General features: G+C 40.1%; 2 protein-coding genes across 15 annotated transcripts in view; both read left to right on the top strand.

Annotated features, from left to right (window-relative positions):
• Positions 1–2,585, top strand: part of DBF4 (DBF4 zinc finger) — a 25,547-nt gene extending 22,962 nt beyond the window's left edge. For all 4 annotated transcript variants that reach the window (XM_006779167.2, XM_015558282.1, XM_015558283.1 and 1 more), the window contains 2 exons: positions 272–396; positions 1,460–2,585. In XM_006779167.2, the coding sequence (XP_006779230.1) occupies positions 272–396; positions 1,460–2,438 (1,104 nt within the window). In that variant the 3' untranslated portion in view covers positions 2,439–2,585. The remainder of the gene's footprint in view (positions 1–271; positions 397–1,459) is intronic.
• Positions 2,586–8,425: 5,840 nt separating this feature from the next.
• Positions 8,426–23,468, top strand: part of ADAM22 (ADAM metallopeptidase domain 22) — a 175,056-nt gene continuing 160,013 nt past the window's right edge. For all 11 annotated transcript variants that reach the window (XM_015558317.1, XM_015558318.1, XM_015558319.1 and 8 more), the window contains exons 1-2: positions 8,426–8,512; positions 8,964–9,124. In XM_015558317.1, the coding sequence (XP_015413803.1) occupies positions 8,431–8,512; positions 8,964–9,124 (243 nt within the window). In that variant the 5' untranslated portion in view covers positions 8,426–8,430. The remainder of the gene's footprint in view (positions 8,513–8,963; positions 9,125–23,468) is intronic.

Here is a 23,468-nt window from a genome sequence, read left to right on the forward strand (position 1 = left end):
AGACAACTGGTGTAGTTATACATGGATTTTTTACTGTGAGGGTCCCCTTACCCTCTGTGTTCAAGGGTCAACTGTAGATTTGGTGGTTTCTCAAAAGTTAACGTTTACTTCTGTCATCCTTCGAAGTTCTAGTAAAAGGTATTACTTTGAAGTAGTTATTAGAAACCTAATTTTAGGGACATGTAAATGTTAGAAAACCTGAACAAAAAAAGGTATCTGTTGATTTAAAAATATAATTTTATAATTTATATGCTCTTTTGTTTTGTTTTAGCATCTCTTAACTGAGCAACACAGAAATTTTGCACAGAGTAATCACTATCAAGTTGTTGATAACATTGTATCTAAGTTAGTTTTTGAATTTGTGGAACATGAAAGGGACATGCCTAAAAAGAAAAGGTAATTTATCCACCTAAGTTTTAAATTTTAAACTATTTTCTTAAACTAAAAATAAATCCAAAGTTTCCCATTCTTAGATGGAATATATATTTTGAGAATGTCAGTATGGTTAAGGATTGATTACTTCTTTCCTCTCTCCTCTTTACTTCCAAAAGTGTTTATTTTAGATTACTTTTAAGGTCCTCATTTTAACATTATAGTCTAGAGGAGGGTTTTTTAAAAATAGTAAATATTTTAGGCTTTGTGAACCATAAGACTCAGCTTATACAGATAACAACCTAATTGATTAAGGAATACCCAGTTTAATACAGACAGCCCTTGGGTTACGTCAGACTCAATGTACGTTGTTTCGTGGTTACGTCGCCATATCCCATTTATTTATAAAAAAAAAGTTCTGTCATTTCGACATATGTTCATATGTGCTTTATGTTTTTTATTATTTATTTACAAGTAAAGGTCAGGAATTGTTATCTTTCTTTTAAATTTTTTTTACTGTTTCACTTCATTACTGCTGTGTATGTGCTCCATGTGAGTGACGTAGGTGCTTATGTAGGTGGGTTCTGACTTACGGTGAAAATCGCGTTACGTTGTGCTGTAGGAAGGGACCTCTGATGTAACCCGAGGACTTACTGTATGTGTTTCTGCCTTAGGTTTCCTAATAATTGCTCATTCCACATTGCTAACTAAATTGAAAAGGCAAAATTAATGTACATCACAACATAGAAGTTAAGAAATTTTTCAGAATAATGAAAGTGACCCAAATCTCTCTACTATCATCTTGTTTGATTTATATGGTTTAAAGAGTTTTAAACACCACATTCAAGATGCTGGAAGGGAAGAATGTGGATTGGAAGAGGGGTACTCTAGAGCTTTCAGCTGTATCTGTAGAAGTTTATTACTTTAAAAACATCTAAATTTGTCTGAATGCTAATATTTCTGTATTTTTGTAATATTGCCTAAATTAAATAAGTTTCGTAAATAGTTTTAAAAGATTTTTACTAATTTAATGTTTAACTACTAAGAAATATTTTTTTGGCAATTCTTTTTCTTTTTTTCTAAAAAGATTAAAATACAGCATTGGATCCCTTTCTCCTATTACTACAAATATCCTGAAAAAGTTTGAACCAAAAGAAAAGCTAGAATTGCAACCTATTTCTCAGAAAGACTTCAGGGAAAATAGTGTACCGGTGATCAAGCGGAGTTTTCTATATAAAGAAACCCAGCAACCTGAAGAGGAGCTTGTGTTTATTTCAGAGCACATCCCTAGCCCTTCAAATGAATTGAGAGGACTTGTTGAGAAAACAAATCAATATTCCACGTTAAATCCAGCTGAAAATGACATAAAACAAAATTTTACACATCTATTTCCAGGTAAAAATGGACAGGGATGCATTCTTGATATTTCTAAACATAAATTAATTATAAATGAAAACAACTTGGAAAAAATAAGAACAGATCATTGTCTGTGTAGGCTACAGACATCTATACAAGTTTCTAATTTCAATATAGATAATAGTGCATCTCAACCAAAACAAAAATCAGATGTTGTGCTTTTTCCAGCAAAGGATCTGAAGGAAAAGGACCTTCATTTAATATGTCATGACTATGGTCTGTCGGCAGTGAACAGTTCACAGGAGCACCGAACTATTCAGGCAAACACTCCATCCCAAAGTTGTCTTGGGGAACCCAATGAATGTGACATCAAGAATATGGATAGCTTACCTTCTGGTAAAATCTGTCGGAAAGTGAAAATATTATTACGAAGAAATAAAAAAGAAAATCTGGAACCAAATGTGGATTTAGATGAGAAAAGAACTGAATGTCTTATTACACAAGAGGAAAACAGAATTTGTAGTTCACAATCTCTACTAGACTTATTTCAGACTAGTGAAGAGACATCAGAATTTTTCGGTTTCACAAGCTACACTGAAAATGGTGGAATATGTGATGGTTTTGATGTTTGGAGGGAGGATGATTCAAATCTGTCATCACTGTTTCCCTCCTTCCCTTCAAATTCTACATTTACTGGCTTTCAGATTTAAAAAAATAAATTTACAAGGGATAAAAATCATACTGAAATTTTTATAAATATGTATAGAAATTCTTAGGTTGTTTTTTTTTTTGCCAACTTTGTTTACAGAACCAAATGTAAATGTTAACAATAAAGGTGATATTTACATTTTTATACAGAATTGAATACTTACTATAGAAAAATTGTAGGGTAAATTTGTGACTCACTTTTATATACTCTGTTCATAATTGTTTCATAAGAATATGAATAAGTGCTTTATGACACTGAAAACTAGTGTCAAGTGAAATCTCGAGAATATAAAAATTTAGCATTATTGCCTGGTTGCAATGGCTCAGCGGTTGAGTGTCTGCCTATGAACCAGGGGTCACAGTTTGATTCCGTTGGGGAGCATGCCCAGGTTACGGCTCGATCCCAGTAGGGGGCGTGCAGGAGACAGCCAACCACGTATTCTCTCATCATTGATGTTTCCCTCCCTTCCTCTCTGAAATCAATTTAAAAAAATCTTTTAAATATTTAACATTGTAAATTTAGCAGATATTCTGGTTTTACCTATTGTTTATTAAAATAGAGTCCAATGGCCCTAGCTGGTTTGGCTCAGTTGATAGAGTGTCAGCCTGCAGACTGAAGAGTCCCAGGTTCGATTCCGATCAAGGGCACATGCCCAGGTTGGGGGCTTGATCCCCAATAGGGGGCGTGCAAGAGGCAGTCCATCAATGATTCTCATCATTGATGTTTCTATCTCTCCCTCTCTGAAACAATAAAAATATATTAAAAATAAAAAATAGGGTCCCATGATAACATGGCTGTAAATCAGGAGTTGCTCAGATGGGAAGCAAAAATTTCTAGAAGGTCACAAGACTAATGACAAATAGGGCCACTCCTGCTTCCACCCACTGGTTCCCAGACTTATGTATTCTCTTAGCAGAGACACAGCACCATATAAATGTTTTGAACATCCTAGATTATATTCCATCCTCAAAAATAATCACCTCCAACCCTTCAAGGTGATGCTATAACTGTGCCTCTATTAACTATTACAATGCTCTGTCATTCAGGCAACTTCTGGGTGACTCAGTATGTCGTAGACCTATGGATCACCTGATCATGAACCCATTCCCACACCTTTATTGTGATTTTAATCCCCTAGTGAAACACGAAATTATGAATGATGCCATGCCAGTGAATCAAACCATCTGTCTGTAAACCCTCAAAAAGTGATGTGAGGAAGAAAGAAACACATCTGGAATGTGCCTGTTACTATACCTAGTGTAATCAACTTGCCTGGTGGGTGGTCTCATGGAATTGTGTCATATCAAGAACTCAGTGTTGGTCTCTGTTTCTGACAGGTTGGACAATTGGCAATGGCAGAAACACTAGATCAGCTTTAGTCAATAGGAGCCCAGGCTATTGAGCCCATACGTAACTTTCATCCCTGCCAACATCATTCTTTTGCTCATGTGCCCATTGTGCCAACTTTTGGGTGGTGATAATGTGTGATATGAAGATACATTTCATGACCATTCCCATATGCCACATGCCTCTACCCCTTATATTCAACCCTCTACCCCTTGTATTCAACCTTTCAATCAATCTCTTCCCAAATGCCTTAATAGCCAGTCAAGAAATTTCTCCCTGCCCCTGAGTCCACAAATACTCTACACCTAGGCCACTTCTCTTTGTTCACAAAGGGGATGACTAGGTACAGCACTTGAAGCTCTGCCCATTGGGAAGATTTACCCTTGTGACTGGTTACCAAAGCCACCCACCCCTGAGTACAGCTATAAGGCAGTTGCCATCTATTTTCAGCTTGCACCCATGGAAGCAACTAATTCATAAACCAAGTCTGGGCTTTTACTCTTCATCTGGTCTTAAGGGATGGCCCATATACCTAGAGGTATGATGAGGACCTAGGGAAAAATACCAAGTGAAATGAGGAAGCAGGACCTGATATTACAGGCAGGTTCTAGGTCCTTTCACCAGAGCCTCCACCTTATGGCAGGAAAACCCCTGCCTTAGTTGCAGATGTCAACAACAACAATGATTGGCTAGAACCAGATCATCCCCAAATGGAGGAAATACCAAAGACCTGACCCCAAAGCTCACTGTACCATCATTATAATGAAAATTGACATCGCAAGTAGAAGTGGGGGCCAAGCGGGTGGTGAACACCATGATACTTCCTGAATGGACCATATTAGGAACTCCCAACCTGAAGGTGGAGACAAAATTTGGTGCCACAGGTTTCAAAAACCTGGAACACATAAAATCCCAGGAACTGACTGACCATGTGCACAACTCACTTGCAAGTTGGCCCACATCCACTCAGACGCGTACTTCTGCCCCTTTCACAGAGGCAACGGCAGAAACACTAGCTAGGCTTTGGTGAATAGGAGCCCATGCTTTGTCTCTACTTGAATAAAACTTGCTTTTGTTCTCACTCCAAATCATTCTTGAAATCTTTCCTGTATGAGTCAAGAGCCTGGAGGTCGTCTGATACGAGAAAGGTCCTGGATTGTACTGGGACAGGGCCAGCTCCCGCCTGAACAGGTCTGGTGACACAAGAGCGATGGATGACATGGGGGTCTGGGCTGTGTGCTCATGCAATTCCCTTGAACCTTCTGGTCCTGCTCTTGCCCAGTCTTGGATATACCAATCCTATCTTACAATGGCTTCTTGTTGCACCTGCCCAATGTTATGAATTAGAAGATCTGTCAGAACCCCAGCTCATGATAGGCAGTTGTTACCATATGATGGTTTTTGCTCCATAGTCAGGTGCTCCATCTGCCATACATCATCAAAAATACAAACTATATATATATATATAAATTTTTTTAAGTACATAATTCGCCACTAAAGATGTCGGCTTTACTCTAAAACCCCAAGCCTCAGCTGTGATTTCCCCATGGGGGTTTGCCATAAGCTCCAGTTTTCCTACCTCTAGAACCTTTGAACCTGCCTGGTGAGGCTGCAGAGCTTTTTCTGCTCACAGCTGGCAGCATTCAGCAAAGCAGTATCCCCAGTTGAAACACTGCTGCTACAATCTGAAAAGGCCTATCAGGAATTATGCTTTCTTCATATTTGGGAAGCTCGGGATGCAATAATTTGTCTTTTGGTGGGATTTCCTGGCATGCTCCTGACCACTGACTTAAACTGATACTGATGGGGCAGGGCCCTGAATCTTTTCTTTTTTTTAAAGATTTTTTAAAATTGATTTTTAGAGAGAGAGGAAGAGAGAAACATCAAGGTGAGCTGCCTCCTGCACACCCCCTACTGAAGATCGAGCCCAAAATCCTGGCATGTGCCCTGAGTGGGAATCGAACCAGCAACCTTCCATTGCACGGATGATGCCCAACCAACTGACCCACACCGGCCAGGACCTGAATCTTGGGGTGTATCTTTCACACTTTAGAGAACATGTCTTATCAAAGTTTCCAATGTGCTAGGAACTTCCTTCTCAAATGGTCTGATGAATATGATATCATCAGTATAATGAATGAAAGTGATATTCTCCATGGCATCCTCTTCAAATTATAACAAAGGAAAAAAGAAAGAATGTATACGATGATCTTTTCCCAATAAACGCAAATGGTTTCTCATCCTTTTTTTTTCTGACAGGGATGAAAAATTATGTGTCTGCCAAATAAATGGCTGTATACATGTACCCGAGGCCATGTTCATTTCTAACTTTTTAAAAAATCCTCACCCGAGGATATATGTGCCCCTGCCATGTTCATTTTTAATAGAAAAGACCACATCTGGCATTGCAACTGCAGTAGAGGCTGCTACTTAGTGCAGTTTGTGGTTGTCTACTGTCATTCTTTATGACCCATATGCAATTATGATGGGAATTAACCATCTTCTGGATATTTAACAGGGATAGTAATTCCTCCATCACCACCACAAAACACTACCACTACCACCACCATGACCCCAGGTTAAGTAAGGTATTGGTTTTGATTTATTTATTGTTTGGCTAAGGGAGGAGCAGTTTTAGAGGTTCCTACTTGGTGTCTTTTTCTTTCCTTCCTTCCTCCCCCCCACTCCCACCCCACTATAATTCTTACCCTGTAGGCCAGGGAAATAATGTGGGGGATTTTATGAAGTACTAAGCATTTCTTTTCTAATAATACATTCAGAGGTTGTGAGTGAAACCTTGGTCAGGACTTCATTTATCACCTAGCTCCCAGATGCCCCCACTATAATAGGTGCTTTGGTCCCAGGTACCAGTGTCAATTCAGACACTGCATCCAACAAATATTTGGGTATTTCCCTTTCCCTGGCGCACAATTACTGAAATAAATGGAGGTAAGTCCCTTTGCGGAAGGATTGGGGGAATCATTACCACGTGTACTTGACATGTATTGCAGGGTCCTCCTGGGACATGCCCTTTCCTTTAGTCGGTGATTTCTGGGTTGCAAACCTGACTAATGTCTGAAAACCAAACAAGAGATCCTGACTTCTTATTGGAGCAACCGCTCTCAGCCTCCAGAGGATGATCTATTTTAATGGCACATATTCAGTGATTCCCTTGTTGGTTGTCTTATCTATTTTGCTCCTAAAGGAACTATGTTCTCTTAACCAATTCCACAACTCACTGAGAATCAGGATTTCTTCGGCTGCCTCTTCAACCTTGCCAATTAATACTACGTGTACCTGGCAAGACAACGGCCAGAAGAGCACTACTTCAAAGAGAGTCAAAGGAGACTAATGGACCTCAATATAATGTGCCTCACTATAATAAAGACCACATATGACAAGCTCACAGCTTGGGTCCATGATGTAGGGGATGAAGGTAAAGGGCTATTCCAGGCCTTAGTTCTAATTCCGTTTTACAATGACTATGATGGAATCGTCTGCATCCAAGGTATAAAGTGTACTGTTGAAAACTTGTAGCCCTTTATTCAGGCTACAATTACATGTCATATATAGGATTCTTAAGTGTCTCATTATTTGGAGATTTGGGGAAATGTCTTTGAAATGACAATAAGTGAGATGTGGCTACCAAAATATTATAGAATGTTCTCATAGGCAAGAATTTAGGTCAAAGGAAAGGAGTCCCTCTCTACTGTTTGCTTGTGAAACCATGCCTAAGTTGTACTTAATTCTGGATACCACACTTTAGCTGGGACATTGACACACTGGAGTGTGTTTTCAAATCATCATGATGGCGAAGGAACCTGAAACCATGTCACCCGAGGCAGTAGTGGTAATTGTGTGAACAATTATGTTATTACTGTCTTATCTTCAAGAGTTAACATTTGAAATTTTTTAAAAAATGGAATAAGCAGACGAAAAAGTGGAGTATTCCAAGTCTGGCTTTCAGAGACAGGTTTGAGGCAGACAGATAATAGAGAAAGGACAAAAACATCCTCCAGGGTTTGGCTAAATCCAGCATATCCTTCAAGCGCCTGTGTAGACCTTCAGGAGGTTCTCCCTGCCTCCCCCTGGCTAAGTCACTGACTCCCCTCCAGCATCATCTCGATACCTTTCACCTGTTACGTGTAAAGTGTTTACTCGACTGTGTCTGAGAGCAGGTGCCTCCTATACCAGTGTTGTTCACGGTTGTGTTCCCTGAGCTTAGTCAACTGTAGTAGGTCCTTAATCAATACTTATTGGGTAACTAACTTACCATGAATTATTGAAGGTATAATTCCCTGATAACTATTAAAATTGTGGGAAACATTAAGATGGTTCTTTGTGGACGATGTGGATGAATACTGCTCCCGCAGCAGCGCGGTTGGATACCCTCGGTGCCAAGAGGCCTGCCAACAGAGGGTGTTGCCCTTTCTGTTGCCCTTTTCCTGCCTCCTGTGTTCATGCTGTAGAAGACCTCACGGTCACGAGGTCGCAGCCATCCGCTCCGTGGTGGCGATGAGCGGGACGCGGGAGGGAACTACATTTCCCAGTGACATGCGCGCGTCCCTGCCCGCGCGCGGCGGGGCGAGTGCACCAGGCGCTCGCTCCCTGCAGAGCGCTCATCGCCTGCCGGAGCAGGCAGCACCATGCAGGCGGCGGCGGCGTCCGTGCCCATCTTGCTGCTCTGCGCTCTGGGGACCTGCCCCTGGGTGCGCAGCGGCCGGGCAGGTAAGTTCGCCACCCTCTGTGGCTTAGGGACGCACCATTTGCCGGGCATCTCTGCAGCCCTCCGGCGCATGGCAAAGGGGCATCCCCATTTCCCGAGTGCGCGGGGAGATTTTTTTTTTTTATTTGGAAAAGTGGAGCAAAAATACGTGTGGGGGCGCGCGGATGCATTAGAAGCCTTTGGTCAAATGTCTGTTTTTCTTTTGAAGAAGAGGCAGGCGGCGGATGGGGAAGGGGTGCTCTGCTTCTGGGCCCCTATCCTGGATGCGCTCAGAGGAGCGGGTCCCAGGCTCTCCGATTGGTGCCTGCGTCCTTCCCAGCTGGGGTCCGGGAGGGACGGGGAGGTGGGATGTTCAGAGGGGAGGGGTCGGGCCGCAGGACCGACGACTGTGAGTCAGGGTCATTATTTTCGCATTTTCTTCCTATCCCCTCCTTCTCCCCCTCCTGCCTGGAGGAGACGCCTCGTTGACTGAGCTGGAGAGGAGGAACGAAAACGGCTTCCTGGAGCGCCAGAGCATCGTGCCGCTCCGGCTCCTCTATCGCGCTGGCGACGAAGACGAAACAGGGCACGACACGCTGACCACGCGGGTGCGGGGCGACCCCCGCGGCGCTCAGGTGAGAGGCGCGGTCCCGGGAGGGTGGTCCTCTGCGCTGCCCAGCCCACCCGCCACTCCGCGTTTGCTCTCGGTTGCCCTGGAGATGCAGTGTCTTAGGTGAAATGAGCGCCTAAGTAGAAATCCTACTAGTCCAGCAGGATGCTCCCTGCTTAAAAAAAATAAAAAATAAAAATCGGAAAGGGGGGACAAAACCCCCCGAACAACCCCAGGCCAGGGCCTGTGCGTAAGAGGAGTTTGTGCAGTTTGCCTCCAGCAGTGCGGCTACTGAGCGAAAGGGCGGAGACCTTCTCTCCTCTCTCGGAAAGGCAAAAGGCCATGCATGGGCAAGAAGGGATGGCATATTTGGGCAGGGTTTGCATCATTATTATTGTGGTGGTTGTTTTAATGCTAAGAGAAGACTTATAAGTGATTTAAACCACAACTGGTGCTGTAGAAAATTGGAGAAACAAACCTAGACATCCCTAACTAAACTCAAACCATAAAAATAACCTAAACTGAAGGGTTCTCCTCTCACTCAATATGTGGACGCCAGATTTGTGTCCAGTCACCTCCACTTTCTAGAAAAGGCGTCCCCCTCCCTGCTTTCTTCGTTGGTAGAAGCCTTCTTGGTGTAATTAGGGCCATGGTATTTATTGGGCACTTGTAAATTATGATTTTAAAAAATCGAAATTTACCAGTTACCTGCATTTGGATTAATATTACACATCCACAGATATGCCTGAAAATTGTTTTGCACTTTCTGGTGAATTTCAGTAAATATCTGGGGCTCTGTAAACATTTTTTGAATTCATATACATCATTCTGGCAACCAGTTCACCTACCTGTAAGTGCATATTAAGACAGAACTTGTTCATGTAGGTGAAATTTTGTAACTGAAGCAACTTACAATTTGTATGTGTAAAATATGTAAAAATAGAAAAATACTATTTAAATTGGTATTTGTAGCCAAATGTTAAAATTTTAATATAACTGAGGATTTAATTTAAAGGGCTACAATAAGTTATCAAAGTTAGATTATTGTAGTAAAAAATCTAATATGCCAAGTCTTTAATGAAAGATTCCATGATTTGAATTAATATTTGTTAAATGCCCATTTTTCTTTTTCATTTTAACTTGTTTCCATAGTAAAGCTGAAGAAGCAGAGGGCACTGTCTTATTTTTCAATAAGTTAGAATTATTGTTGTGGAGGAATAAATTTTACACACACACAAAAATAGAATATTGTAATGAACCCCACTTTGACAATTAGCAACTTAATTACCAATTAATTCAATTATCAGTCTTCTTTTACCTATATTCTACCTATTTTCTTCCCCTTCTTGTATTATTTTGAAGCATATGAAATATCTTTCATTTATTAAAAGTTCACTAAGCCTTTCTAAAAGGTAAGGATTCTTTAAAAAATGTAACCATATAATATCTAACATAGACATACATTAAATATGTAAATATGTTAAAATGTACATAAATATATTAAGTAAATATACTGTATATACACATAATACATACATATTTATGTTTGTTTGTTTGATCCAGAGCCCAAATAATGTCTTTCGACTGCAATTGGTGTATTTTGTTTTGAAGTCTCTTTACTACATAGTTTCCCCTCTACTTTTTTGGTTTGTTTTTCCTGAAGATCTGGGGTCTTTCATCCCGTAGAGTTACCTACAATGTGTATTTTTGCCGATAGAGCCAGTGCTTTAATACAAATCACAAAGCCTTTCTCAGGGAGCAAGGGAGACCGAAGGAAGCAGAGAAGCAGATAAAGAGAAGTGCAGGACTGAACCTGGAAGTGCTGTCTCTGCCGCAGGCTGGTCCTGTCCACAGAACCTCTGCCCTTCTCTGTGTTGGTGAAAGACCAGCACTTGGGAAAACAGGCCAGTCCTCCTCCTTTGCTCCCGGTTTATGGAGCTCGACTTCTGCAGGGTTTTTTTGTTCCTAGGCCTCTCCACTGGGGGCAGAAGATACCTTGGGCCCCTGCAGTTTCTGCTTTCTACAGCAATAAACCTCACAACTGAATAGAATGACTCTGCCTTCTGTGAGGGGTGGATGAATTGCTAGGATTTAGGTTAAACGCACGAATAGATTACTAATTCAAGTCAGCAATGAAAGTGAAGATACTGTCTTGTCATCAAAGTAATTATCATAGGAAGTCATCTCAGTGCCTGGCACGTAGTAAAGTATACACAGCACATCTGGCTGGATGTCTGGATCACCTGGGCAGCCCATGCAGCTTTCCGTGCTCCTTAAACTCTAGTTAGAAATCACTGATACGAGGACTGAATTGGGCAGAGTTGTGAAGACCTACTTGCCATATGCCAACTTTTCCGGCAGTTAGGGAACTAAGGAGTTTTCTTGCATTGTGGCATTTCTAGTTTCTAAGAACTGTAATTTGACCTGAAAACATAAGGTGATTGTATGTGGCCCTTGGTATTTCTTTGGTAATTAAATAGATATAATTCATGACATCTTAGCTATGCTTAGATATTTTTTAGCAACTTCCTTTCTACTTTAGAAATAAAATTAGGATGATTTTCTGTTAGCTCACAAAACTCATTTGTTGATTTGTTGATTTAAAGGCATTTATTTACTTGAGCCTCTTCTGTGTACCAACTTCTGTGCAAGGCCCTGGGAATTTAAAGAGAAAAGAGCCCAGCCAGTGTGGTTCAGTGGTTGAGCATTGACCCGTGAACCAAGAAGTCACTGGTTCGATTCCTGGTTAGGGCACAGCCTGGGCTGTGGGCTTCATCCCCAGTAGGAGGCGTGCAGAAGGCAGCATATCAATGTTTCTCTCATCCATGTTTCTTCCTCTCTCTAAAAAAATCAATTAAAACATATTAAAGAGAAAAGGCACATTTTTCACCTTTAAGGGATTTAGAGACAAATGGGAAAATGGATGCGTGAATAGCAGTTACATTCTGCCCTTCTGTGTGTGATTTTCTCAAGGTGGTCCCACAAAACTGGAAGCAGAGAAGACCTATTATTTAACCCAGGGAACAGTCAGGATGGATTTTCGGGGGAGATGCGGTGTGAGCTCTGTTTTGAGAGTAGAAATTGGCCAGATTAAAGGGAAGGGTCAGGAACATGAAACCCAAGGGGCAGCAAGTACATAGGCACATGGAGTCAGGACACACTTTTTAAAAAAAATATATATTTTATTGATTTTTTACAGAGAGGAAGAGAGAGGGATAGAGAGTTAGAAACATTGACGAGAGAGAAACATTGATCAGCTGCCTCCTGAACACCCCCTACTGGGGATGTGCTCGCAACCAAGTTACATGCCCTTGACTGGAATCGAACCTGGGACCCTTCAGTCCACAGGCCGACGCTCTATCCACTGAGCCCAACCAGTCAGGGCAGGACATATTTTTGTTAACCGCAAATAGTTCAGATTTAAGGGACAGATGAGACAAAACAGGAAAGCAGAGAGATGCTGTGTGGGCACCTTCATGGTTTACTGAAGAGTTTGGACTTGGTCCTAAAGGCAATCTAAGATTTTCATAGGGAGAGTTAATTGACCAGATTTGTGTTATCATGGGATAATCTTAATTGTTAGAAATGAATAGTTTTAATTTCAAAGAGTCAGTGAATGGGTTTATTTACTTTAATTAATAGGTAGATGCCAATTCACATACTCATTAAGCTTCACAGAAACTTAGTTTCCAAGTAGACTGAAAATACTGTAGAAATGAATTAATATTTACAAAGCACTTAGAACAATGTTGGGCATGTTGTAAATACTGTGTGTTTTCGTTAAATAACAAACTCCCCCAGGCTTCTTGAGTACTATTTAGTTTTGTGACATCACTTTAATGTAAAAATGATGCCCTAATCACCTAAGTTTAACACATTCCCAGGAGTAATTTACAGATTACTCAAATTTACATAACCAAGTGGAATCTAACAGTGCTAGAGATGGAAGAGACCTTAAAGGTCATCTCCAATAAGTCAGGAGTTATCTCTCACCAGGTAAGATCAAGCTGTTGACCCAGAGTAAGGAAACAAGCCATGTATTAAATTTCAGAAAGCTCACAGAACTGTGATAGTATAACACACCTCAATTTTACTCTTAATGTGTCCTTTTTTCAGTTTTTATCACTAAATGGAGCAGAACACATATTTTGGGGAGAAATTTATATTTTAGTTCTGTGGAAATACTGGCAATTTTGTGTGAAATAATAATTCTGTCGGTATGAGTCCATATTGCAAAATATTTCTTTATTACATGGGCAGTTACTTGAATGCATGCTTTATTTTTATCCCAAATGGGATAATACCGAAAGCTTTATTATGCCATAAAGTCCTGGAAATGATAGTCAATGACATATTTGCTGTGGGTAACCTTGCTTTCCTCCAGGTTGTCTACCTCCTCTGAAGTAATTTCAGTCTTGTAAAATAACACTCAACTATAATACTCAAAATGCTCAGTGTCTTGTCTTCTCACTTGAAATTATTTGTGCTGAAGGAATTGTATGTTTGCAGATAAAAGAACAGAACATACTTTTAACGGGACACTCCTGTGAGCACGATATCACCTACTAAGTCTTACTGATGATTTGATACTGATAATCATGAAATTGCTATTTTTAAGACCAAGCACCTTACTGGTTACTCCTTGTTTGCTAGCCATGTGTGACAGATTTCTGTGGCATCAAAGAAAGGTTACTTGGTGATTTATTTTGTTGTGTGGTCACCCTATAAATTTTCAATAATTCGTTTTTCACCCAGTCATTGCATGTCTCTACAAATAGCAGAATTTCTTTTTGTCAGAAGACTTTGTTGTTAGCAAATAGATGGGCTACTTATTTCTCTGTCTCGTTCCCTGGAAAGTGTTGCAGCTTCTCAAGTAGTCGGTCGGTTGCCAAGAGCATAGACCTACAGTTTGTCAGAGTTTTGATAATCAGTAACGAATGGGGAAAGTGCAAGGTGGCAGCAAGATGGCAAGCAGTAGGAGTGCTCCCTCTTTATGATTTTATTTATACATATGCCTAAGCATGGATGAGCTGTACTTAAAATTGTGCTATTTCACTTGGGAGCTCTGAGTCAGCTTGATGGTAAAGTGTCTGCAGTACTGCTTCCCTGGCGGAAAAGGGCTCCTAGAATTACAGTTTTAGAAGTATTTTGCAAGGAGAGCACAAACCTTGTTTTTTCTTAATGTGCATTGTTAAACCTAAGTAGCTCATATATTGATAAAATTTCCCCACCAATCGTAACTTTGTTTTGCTGCTATAAATAGAAAGGAGACCTTTCTTAGTTCATTTCTACTCCCCTACCAATTAAATAGTTAAGAGAAAATGAAATCCAGAATTGTAGGAGTTTCCCTGAAATCTTGTTTTTACTTTACGAGGTTCCCAATTTGTATATATTTCTTTGGGGGCATCTTTGAAATTCTGCCTAATTTTACTGTGCACAAAAAGAACCTGTCTTTCATAGGTTCTTTATAGCTACACATGGAAAATTCTGAATTATTCTAAGAGCTTAGGGGTTGATATAATTTTTTTTAAGTTTTATTTGCTTTCTTATATTTCAAAGAATGCCAAGTGTTTTTTATCATTTTTAACCATTAAATCCCCTCCTAAAAGTCCATGGCCTAGGGCTGGCTTTAATGGTACAACACTGAGAGTGAACCTAGGAGGTCTTCCATGGGGCTCAGATAGGGCCACGTTTATCATTAAGTCCACGGAAAAGCCCCACAGAGAAAAAGAATGGTAATACAAGGAGGAGGAAGAGCTGAAGAAGAGGAAGAAAACTTGAGGGGAGAATAGAGAGTAGGAGGAAGGAAAGAGAATTCAGGAAAAGAAATAACTACAGTAGTGTTATCATATGTTCTAGTATGTACTAAAATATTTAATCTGCAGTAACTTAATGTGGTGACTTTTTGTGTGCCAAATGATTTTCTGAGTACTTGATGTACATAAACTCATTGCATCCTTACAGGAATCCTGTGACAGGTAATGCCTGTCAGTTGCAAAATCACAGAGCTGGAAGGTGGCTGAGGCCACTTGAACCCAGGCACCTCAGCTCCATTGCACTGCCTGCGTGCTTAACCACGGTGCTAAACTGGCCTATGGTAGGAGACCACCAACCTTTTCTTAGATGCCATTCGGTGACCCTGGGGTCAAAGATTTCTTACATCTGTCCCATTGGAACTATTTATTTCATCCAGTGCTTGAAAATGCTTGTTAAACTTACGAAGTCTCAGAGAAGAAGCTTGCAGAACACAGCAGGGATGCTTCATTGCACTACCTAGAGAATGAGAATGGAATATAGGATGAGACTTAACATTTAAAAGGGGAGAAACTTCTCCTGGAGGAGGTGTGTTGACTTTGTTTGGAAAAGGATGTGTACACTGATTATTAGAACTGTGGTAAATCAAAGGTTTTAGTATTCACCAGTCAGCACCAAAATTACATATGTTTTTAGTAAAATAATTTTTATAAAACAGAAACATCAAATGCTAAAGAAGGATCCATATTTATATAATCTTCTTCAAAGGAAAAGGTACAGAGTATCTTTTTTAAAATTTTATTTTATTGCTTAAAGTATTACAAAGAGTAGTACATATCTCTCCTTTTTTTTTCTTCCCCTTGACCTTCCCCCGGCCTTACCTACCCCCCACTATCTTGCATCCATTGCTTATGCTTGTATGCATGCATCCAAGTCCTTCGGTTGATTTCTTACCACCACCCCAACTTTCCCCAGCCTTCCCGCTATAGTTTGACAGTCTGTTTGATGCTGCTCTGCCTCTGTATCTATTTTTGTTCATCAGTTTATAATGGTCTTTATTATCCATAAATGAGTGACATCACGTGGTATTTTTCTTTCTCTGACTGGCTTATTTCACTTAGCATAATGCTCTCCAGTTACATCCATGCTGCTGCAAATGGCAAGAATTCCTTCTTTTTTACAGCAGCATAGTATTCCATTGTGTAGATGTACCACAGTTTTTTAATCCACTCGTCTGCTGATGGGCACTTATGCTCCTTCCAAATCTTAGCTATGGTGAATTGTGCTGCTATGAACATAAGGGTGCATATATCCTTTCTGATTAGTGTTTCTGGTTTCTTGGGACATATTCCTAGAACTCCCATTTGACCCAGTGGGATTACTGGGTCAAATGGGAGTTCCATTTTTAACTTTTTGAGGAAGGTCCATGCTGTTCTCCACAGTCTGCATTCCCACCAGCAGTGCAGGAGAGTTCCTTTTTCTCCGCATCCTTGCCAGCACTTGTCAAAGTATCTTTTTTGTCTTCACAAAACAAGTAGCTCCAGGGTCCCAGGGGCACATTGATGCCATGTTTAACACTTGTTATGTCCATGTCTAGAAATGGATCTAATGTCTGCTGCTATCTCATATGTTCTCTTTAAGCACATGGAAATATCTAAATGGCAGCAAAGAGTATCTGCACTCTGAATGTTTGTTGGAGTTTAATGTGCCAGAAATTCACTTAAAAGAAACTAATTATGGAGAATTATCTTCTATTTCTCCATAGTGTCCTGACCTCACCTCCAGAGATCCTGGGTGGGGGTATTTTTTAAAAAATATATTTTATTGATTTTTTACAGAGAGGAAGGGAGAGAGATAGAGAGTTAGAAACATCGATGAGAGAGGAACATCGATCAGCTGCCTCCTGCACATCTCCCACTGGGGATGTGCCCGCAACCCAGGTACATGCCCTTGACTGGAATCGAACCTGGGACCTTTCAGTCCGCAAGCCGATGCTCTATCCACTGAGCCAAACCGGTTTCGGCCTGGGTGGGGGTATTTTAAAAAATCTCCCCAGTGGATTCCAATTTGTACCCAGGGTTGAGGAACTCTGGGTGTTCTTCAGATTCAAGAGATTGTTTTTTCTTCTTAAGTCTCTTTGGATTTGAGTTAGTTACAAGAGAGTTTGGTATCAGTCTTCTCAATCACTTCCTTGACCTCTTCAGTCATCTACCAGGCTTTTTTTTCTAAAGGATATTTTGGACATTGTACAAAATATTCCTGAGAAACCAGTTACAGTATTAATCGAAGTCTTGGAAAACATCACATGATGTCTCGTCAGGACCAAGAGGAGAGATGGGTCCTGTAACTGTGTTTCCTTCTTTGAGTTGGACGCCAAACATTTAAAGGCAGATTGTGGCCTCCTGCAAAGTGAAAGGCACAGCGTGAGCTTTCAGAGCAGCTTCCTGACTCTCTCATCGGCGTGCTCCTTCTCATCCTCCATTTCAGCTCAGAAGTCCTCTGAAATATCTCTTGGTTCATGAGATTTATCAGCCATGGAAGTCTCGGATCTGTGCACATTATCATATGCACCTTACACTTTGATTAAATTAACATTGAGGATAAAAGAAAAGTAATCTCCAAGAGGTTTCCTCTGTCCATTTTCCTAAAGTAGTCCCACCTCACCCTCTCCTTATTACATCACTTTACTCTATGGTCTTCTAACATTTGTTAGCATTTGACATTCTTTTTAATGATTGGTTTGTTTATTGTCTTTCTTCCAGTATGCCATCACTAGAATGTGTAAACTATGCGAATAGTGATCTTGTCTCTTTATTCACGACACATCTCCATTGCCTAGAATGCTGAGTCAGTGTTCAATAAGTATTTATTGAATTAATGAATTTTCCCTCACCTCCAGTTTCCTCATTTACTTAAAATTTTTATTTTATCTTGTAATTGTCCATATAAACAACCTGAAATTCCTTTTGGAACAAGGTAGGGTTCCAAATAGATAAATGCATGAATAATTTTAGTCTTTTAAAATATTGAATTTATAGACCCCTTTGATAATTATAATTATTTTACAAATAATTAAATAGAGTTTAATGTGCTGTATTTTAAAATATATACATACTTCTGGTTGCCAGATGGGAGGGAGGTTGGGGACTGGGTGAAAAAAGTGAAGGGATTAAGAGGTATAAATTAGTAATTACAGAATAGTCACAGGCTTCTAAATTATAGCATAGGCAATATAGTCAATAATATTATAATAACTATGTATGGTGCCAGGTGAGTACTTGAAGTATTGGGAGGAACACTGTAAAGTAAATGAATGTCTAACCACTATGCTGCACACCTGAAACTAATACAAAATAAAACTGAATGTAAACTGCAATTGAAAATTAAAATTAGAAAAAAAGGAAAAAAATTTAAATAAAAATGCTTTTATAAAAAAACTGATTTTATACTTCTAGATCAGTGGTTCTCAACCTATGGGTCGCAACCCCTTTGGCGGTCGAATGACCCTTTCGCAGGGGTCGCCTAAGACCATCCTGCATATCAGATATTTACATTGCAATTCATAACAGTAGCAACATTACAGTTATGAAGTAGCAACAAAAATAATTTTGTGGTTGGGTCACAACATGGGGAACTGTATTTAAAGGGCCAGAAGGTTGAGAACCACTGTTCTAGATGTTTCTTACTTCTGATTTCATCATTTGAGTTACTTTTAAGATATAAATCTGTTTTTCCCCAGCACAGACCGTTATATGTAATTTCATCTTGAAAATAAAATTTTAAAAATGCTGTATAATAATCCAGAAATATCAGCAATTCTAACTGGAAAGAGAAAGAATAAAGAACTTAATCCTTTATCTGCCCCACTCCCCACCCCTGCTCAACAATCTATTTGTTGTTTATATTGAAGAAAATTTTCAGAATCATGTTTATCAGCAAGGGTAAACAAATATTTTTCTTCTCCTTTTTAAAAATTAATTTTGTACCAGGGTATTTTTAAGACTTAGCAATGGTTGCCCTTTTGTTGTATTTTTTGGCCCAAGTAAAGAACATTAGATAACTCTTTGAAGATGGGAAATCAATGATGCTTTCCCAGACAGGCCTCAAGAGCTCACATTTTGCCAGTAGTTTTAGACTTTCCTACCCAAGGCAGAATTATGATAAAAATGGGGAAGAATATTGATGCTGAGATACTGAGAATTCTCATTTAATTTAATTTCTGAGGTAAGTTTAGCATGATGTTCTTAGAGCTCTTAATGATCTTGCATAGACAATGTTCTCTCATATTTAATGAAGGAAAATACTATTAATTCATAACCAGTTTAATATGAAATCTACTTGAGTTCATCGATTAATGAGTTGTTTAGGACATTTCTTTTTTAAAAAAATTATCTTCCAATTACAGTGATGTACTATATTATATTAGCTTTGAGTATATAACCCAACGATTGGGCATTTATATTACTTACAAAGTGATTACCCTGATAAATCTAGTGCCTATCTGATACCATGCATAGTTTTTTACAATAGTATTGACTGTACTCCCTATATCCTCTTGACTATTCTAAAAAAACTATCAATTTGTACTTCATCCCTTCACCTTTTCCACCCATCTCCCCAACCCTTCTCCCATCTGGCAACCATCAAAATGTTCTCTGTATCTATGAGTCTGTTTCTGTTCTGCTTATTTATTTATTTATTTATTTAGATTCCACATATAAGTGAAATCATATGGTATTTGTCTCTCTCTATCTGACTTATTTTACTGAGCACAATACCCTCTAGATCCATCCATGTTGTTGCAGATGGCAAGATTTCATTCCTTTTTATGGTTGAGTCATATTCCATTGTATAATATATACACTACTACTTCTTTATTCATTTATCTATTTAAAACATTTTTTTGTTAATCCTCATTGGAGGATATTTTTTCCCTTGATTTTTAGAGAGAGTGGAAGGGAGAGAGGAAGGGGTGAGAAAGGCAGTGTACACTGAATTGTACACTCGAAGCTAATATAACATTAAGAGAGAGAGAAACATTGATGTGAGAGAGACACATTGAATGGTTGCCTCCCATATGCACCCCAGCCAGGGCTGGGATGGAACCTACAACCCAGGTGCATGCCTTTGACAGGGAATGCCTTTGACAGCTTGGGCTGATGCTTTACTGAACAAACCAGCTAGGGCTCATTTATCTATTGATGGACACTTAGGTTGCTTCCATATCTTGGCTATTATAAATAACTAGAGGCCCAGTACACAGATTCATGCACCAGTGGGGTCCCTCAGCCTGGCCTGTGGACCTCCCCTGAGGGGTCCCGGATTGCGAGAGGGTGCAGGCCAAAGTGAGGGACCCCATCGGTGCACAATCAGGGACAGGGAGGGACCACGGGAGGGCTCCAAGGGTGTGTCCTGCCCATCTCACCTAGCCCTGATCGGCCTGACCCTAGCCCCCTGGTGACCAGTGCACGTCATAGCAACTGGTCAAACAGTTGAACAAATGGTCAGACACTTAGCATATTAGGCTTGTATTATATGGGATGCTGCAATCAACATATGGTGCATATATTTTTTCGATTTAGTGTTTTAGGTTCCTTTAGATAAATACCCAGAAGTGGAATTGCTGGGTCCTTCTTTGTCTCTTATTATAGCCTTTGTTTTGAAGTCTGTTTTGTCTGGTTAGGACATTTCTTAAATGTTCTGATTATGAAATCATGAAGTTTGCAGTTATCATAGGGTGATGGGGTATAAACATTATTTTATGTTTATTTATTGGATAGAAAAACATTGAGTGAAGGCATGCATCCTCATCTTCATTTTTATTTCTTCCCAGCATTGAACACAGAGCCTTGTACATAGCAAGTGGTCAACAAACCAATGTCAACTGAACGAAATCACTGATGCCATGACTTATAGAGCCCTGTTCCATTCTTATGCCCCCAGATCTCTGTTGTCATATCAGGTTTTTTCTGGTCAATTATTTTTTTTCTCTTCCTTTCCTCCTCTCTCAGTACAGGTTCTGTCACTTTCCTGTTGCTTCTTTCCATTTGTCATTTTTCTTGGAATTCAGCCTTGCTCTGCTTTCCCTATGACCCCGCTCTATTTCTGTTGAGTGTCTCTTTTTCTCTTAGCAACTACAGTAAAAAACAAGTCCCTGAAAGGTTATTTACATTCAGTGTTGGGAACCATCTCTGCTGCACGGTGCTGGACCTAACTTATTTTGGGATTTGAAAAAATGTGTTATAGTTCAACAAGCTTTGCATTTAACTACGTACCATTAAGCCTGTGTGTGTGTGTGTGTGTGTGTGTTTCTTTTTTTTCCTGTTTATTTCTTTTGTTCCCCTTAAATTGTTTCTATTCCTTCTCTTCTTTGGGTGTGGATTCAGATATCCCTTCTGCTCTTCACTGCCGGACTAATCGCCTTTCTAAAATCATTCTCCTGTTCTCATTGCTCCTAACCCCCTAGATTTAAACACTGAGTTATGTGCTCACTCCATCCTCCACCCTGTTGAGCATGTCACTTCTCAAAGTCTTCCAGAATGTTCCATTGCCAGTTGCTAGAGGACTCAGACACAGTACTAAGGAATGATGAGGCACTTTTACAGGTATATTGAAAGTAAAACTTGTCTCACAGGCCTGTCATAAAATCATCCCTGCTTATGTGTGTGTTAGGGTGGGCTGGGAGGGGGGGATTAAAGCACTGATCACTTGGGTGTGTCAATAGAAGGTGTCCCCATGAGATAGGCTGTCATTCCTATCCACCATCGTTTGTTTACTGCTTAGCACTGTGCCTGATGCATAGTGGATGCTCAGCAACTATTTATGTTCTGTCCTCTGTTTGAGTTTTCTGTCTCAAAGATGCAGAAAAATGTTCTGTGACCATTTATGTCACTGATTTTATATACTGTTGATGTTATTTTCAACCAGTTGCAGTACTTCTTTCCTCTGGATTACTCGTCTTTTGCTGGGATGGGTTCAAGAGGAGGACGGGCCTCCTTCCACATTTGTGCCTTATCTCTGACCTCTTTCTTCCTCCTCCCCCACGTGTATTCTTGCTGGCCCAGCAGAGCTACCCTGGCTATAGTATTCCCAGGCTCTGGGAGAATCCCATTACCTTGAGCATCTGAACTGAAATACTGTTCTCTTGCTTCAGGTTTGAGGCAGGGCTTATTAGGAAAGGCAGGGCCATGATGATGAGGAGAGGGAACATTGGAGAAAGTGGTGGGAACTCAGACAATGATTGGTACACTGTCATTTTACCTCATAAAGCCACCTTGCTGTCTCTTGGCTGCCTTAATTACTGTGACAAAATCATTCATGTCAGTTTATAGCCCTGTCTCTCCCAACAAAAATAAATCCCTGCTATTTAACCTTTGTGTGTGACTTTATTCACCAGATTTTGCCATTTGCTGCCTAGAGCTGTATTTTCTTTAAGACAATGATGTGTGTCTTCTCAGAGAGTGACACACAATATTTTTGATGGATCTGAACTCATATGACATGGAGTTCAGCCCAGGTGTCCCCTTGATATTTGTTCTCAAAGGTTTGATTTTTTTTCCTTTGTAGTTTTAAACTGAGGCCATATCCTCTTCCTTCCTTCTCTCTCTCTCTCTCTCTCTCTCTCTCTCTCTCTCTCTCTCTCTCTCTCTCTTTCTCTCTCTTAGACAAGTTTCAGGTACATCTTGTCTAATAATGTTTTATTTTTTCAATTTACTGCTCTTTTAGAGGCTTACAAGGTAATATAAAATATTTTACAGTCTTTGTTTCTTAGGTGGTAGATGTTACCCATATAGTAGTGTGACTCCATGAGAACTCCATGCCTCTAAAAGCTCTGCACATCTAATTGAAACCAGAAAGAACACCCCCTAGAGAACAATCCCTTTAGAATAAGTAGAGACCGCAGGGAAGGATGGCCCTCTGGGCTGTTTTGAAGCATATACATGTTAGTGTGGAATGAAGGATCTGAAAGTAGGTTTAAGATCAGAAAAGAAAATAAGGGCTTGTGGTGGAGAGGCAATTCCATCAAAATGTTAAGATCCAGTAACTGGCCCACAGAAATTAACTGTTTTCACGACTCCAACTGACCTACTATAATATAATCTCAGGAACAAAATTATTCATATTTTTAAAAAATATTTTTATTCATTTCAGAGAAGAAGGGAGAGGAAGAGAGAGATAGAAACATCAACGATGAGAGAGAAACATCAATCGGCTGCCTCCTGCATGCGCCTACTGGGGATCAAGCCCACAACCCGGTCATGTGCCCTTGACTGGGAATTGAGCTGTGACCTCCTGGTTTATAGGTCAATGCTCAACTGCTGAGCCACGCATGCCAGCTGGGCAGCAGCTTTTTCTTCTTAGTGGTACATGTTACACTTTAGGGCAGCGGTTCTCAACCTGTGAGTCGTGACCCTTTGGGGGGCGAACGACCCTTTCACAGGGGTCGCCTAAATTCATCCTGCATATCAGATATTTACATTATGATTCAGAACAGGAGCAAAATTAGTTATGAAGCAGCAACGAAAATAATTTTATGGTTGGGGGTCACCACAACATGAGGAACTGTATTAAAGGGTTGTGGCATTAGGAAGGTTGAGAATCACTGCTCTACACAA

This window comes from Myotis davidii, unplaced genomic scaffold (assembly GCF_000327345.1).
Source record: "Myotis davidii unplaced genomic scaffold, ASM32734v1 scaffold187, whole genome shotgun sequence".
Taxonomy (NCBI): Eukaryota; Metazoa; Chordata; class Mammalia; order Chiroptera; family Vespertilionidae; genus Myotis; species Myotis davidii.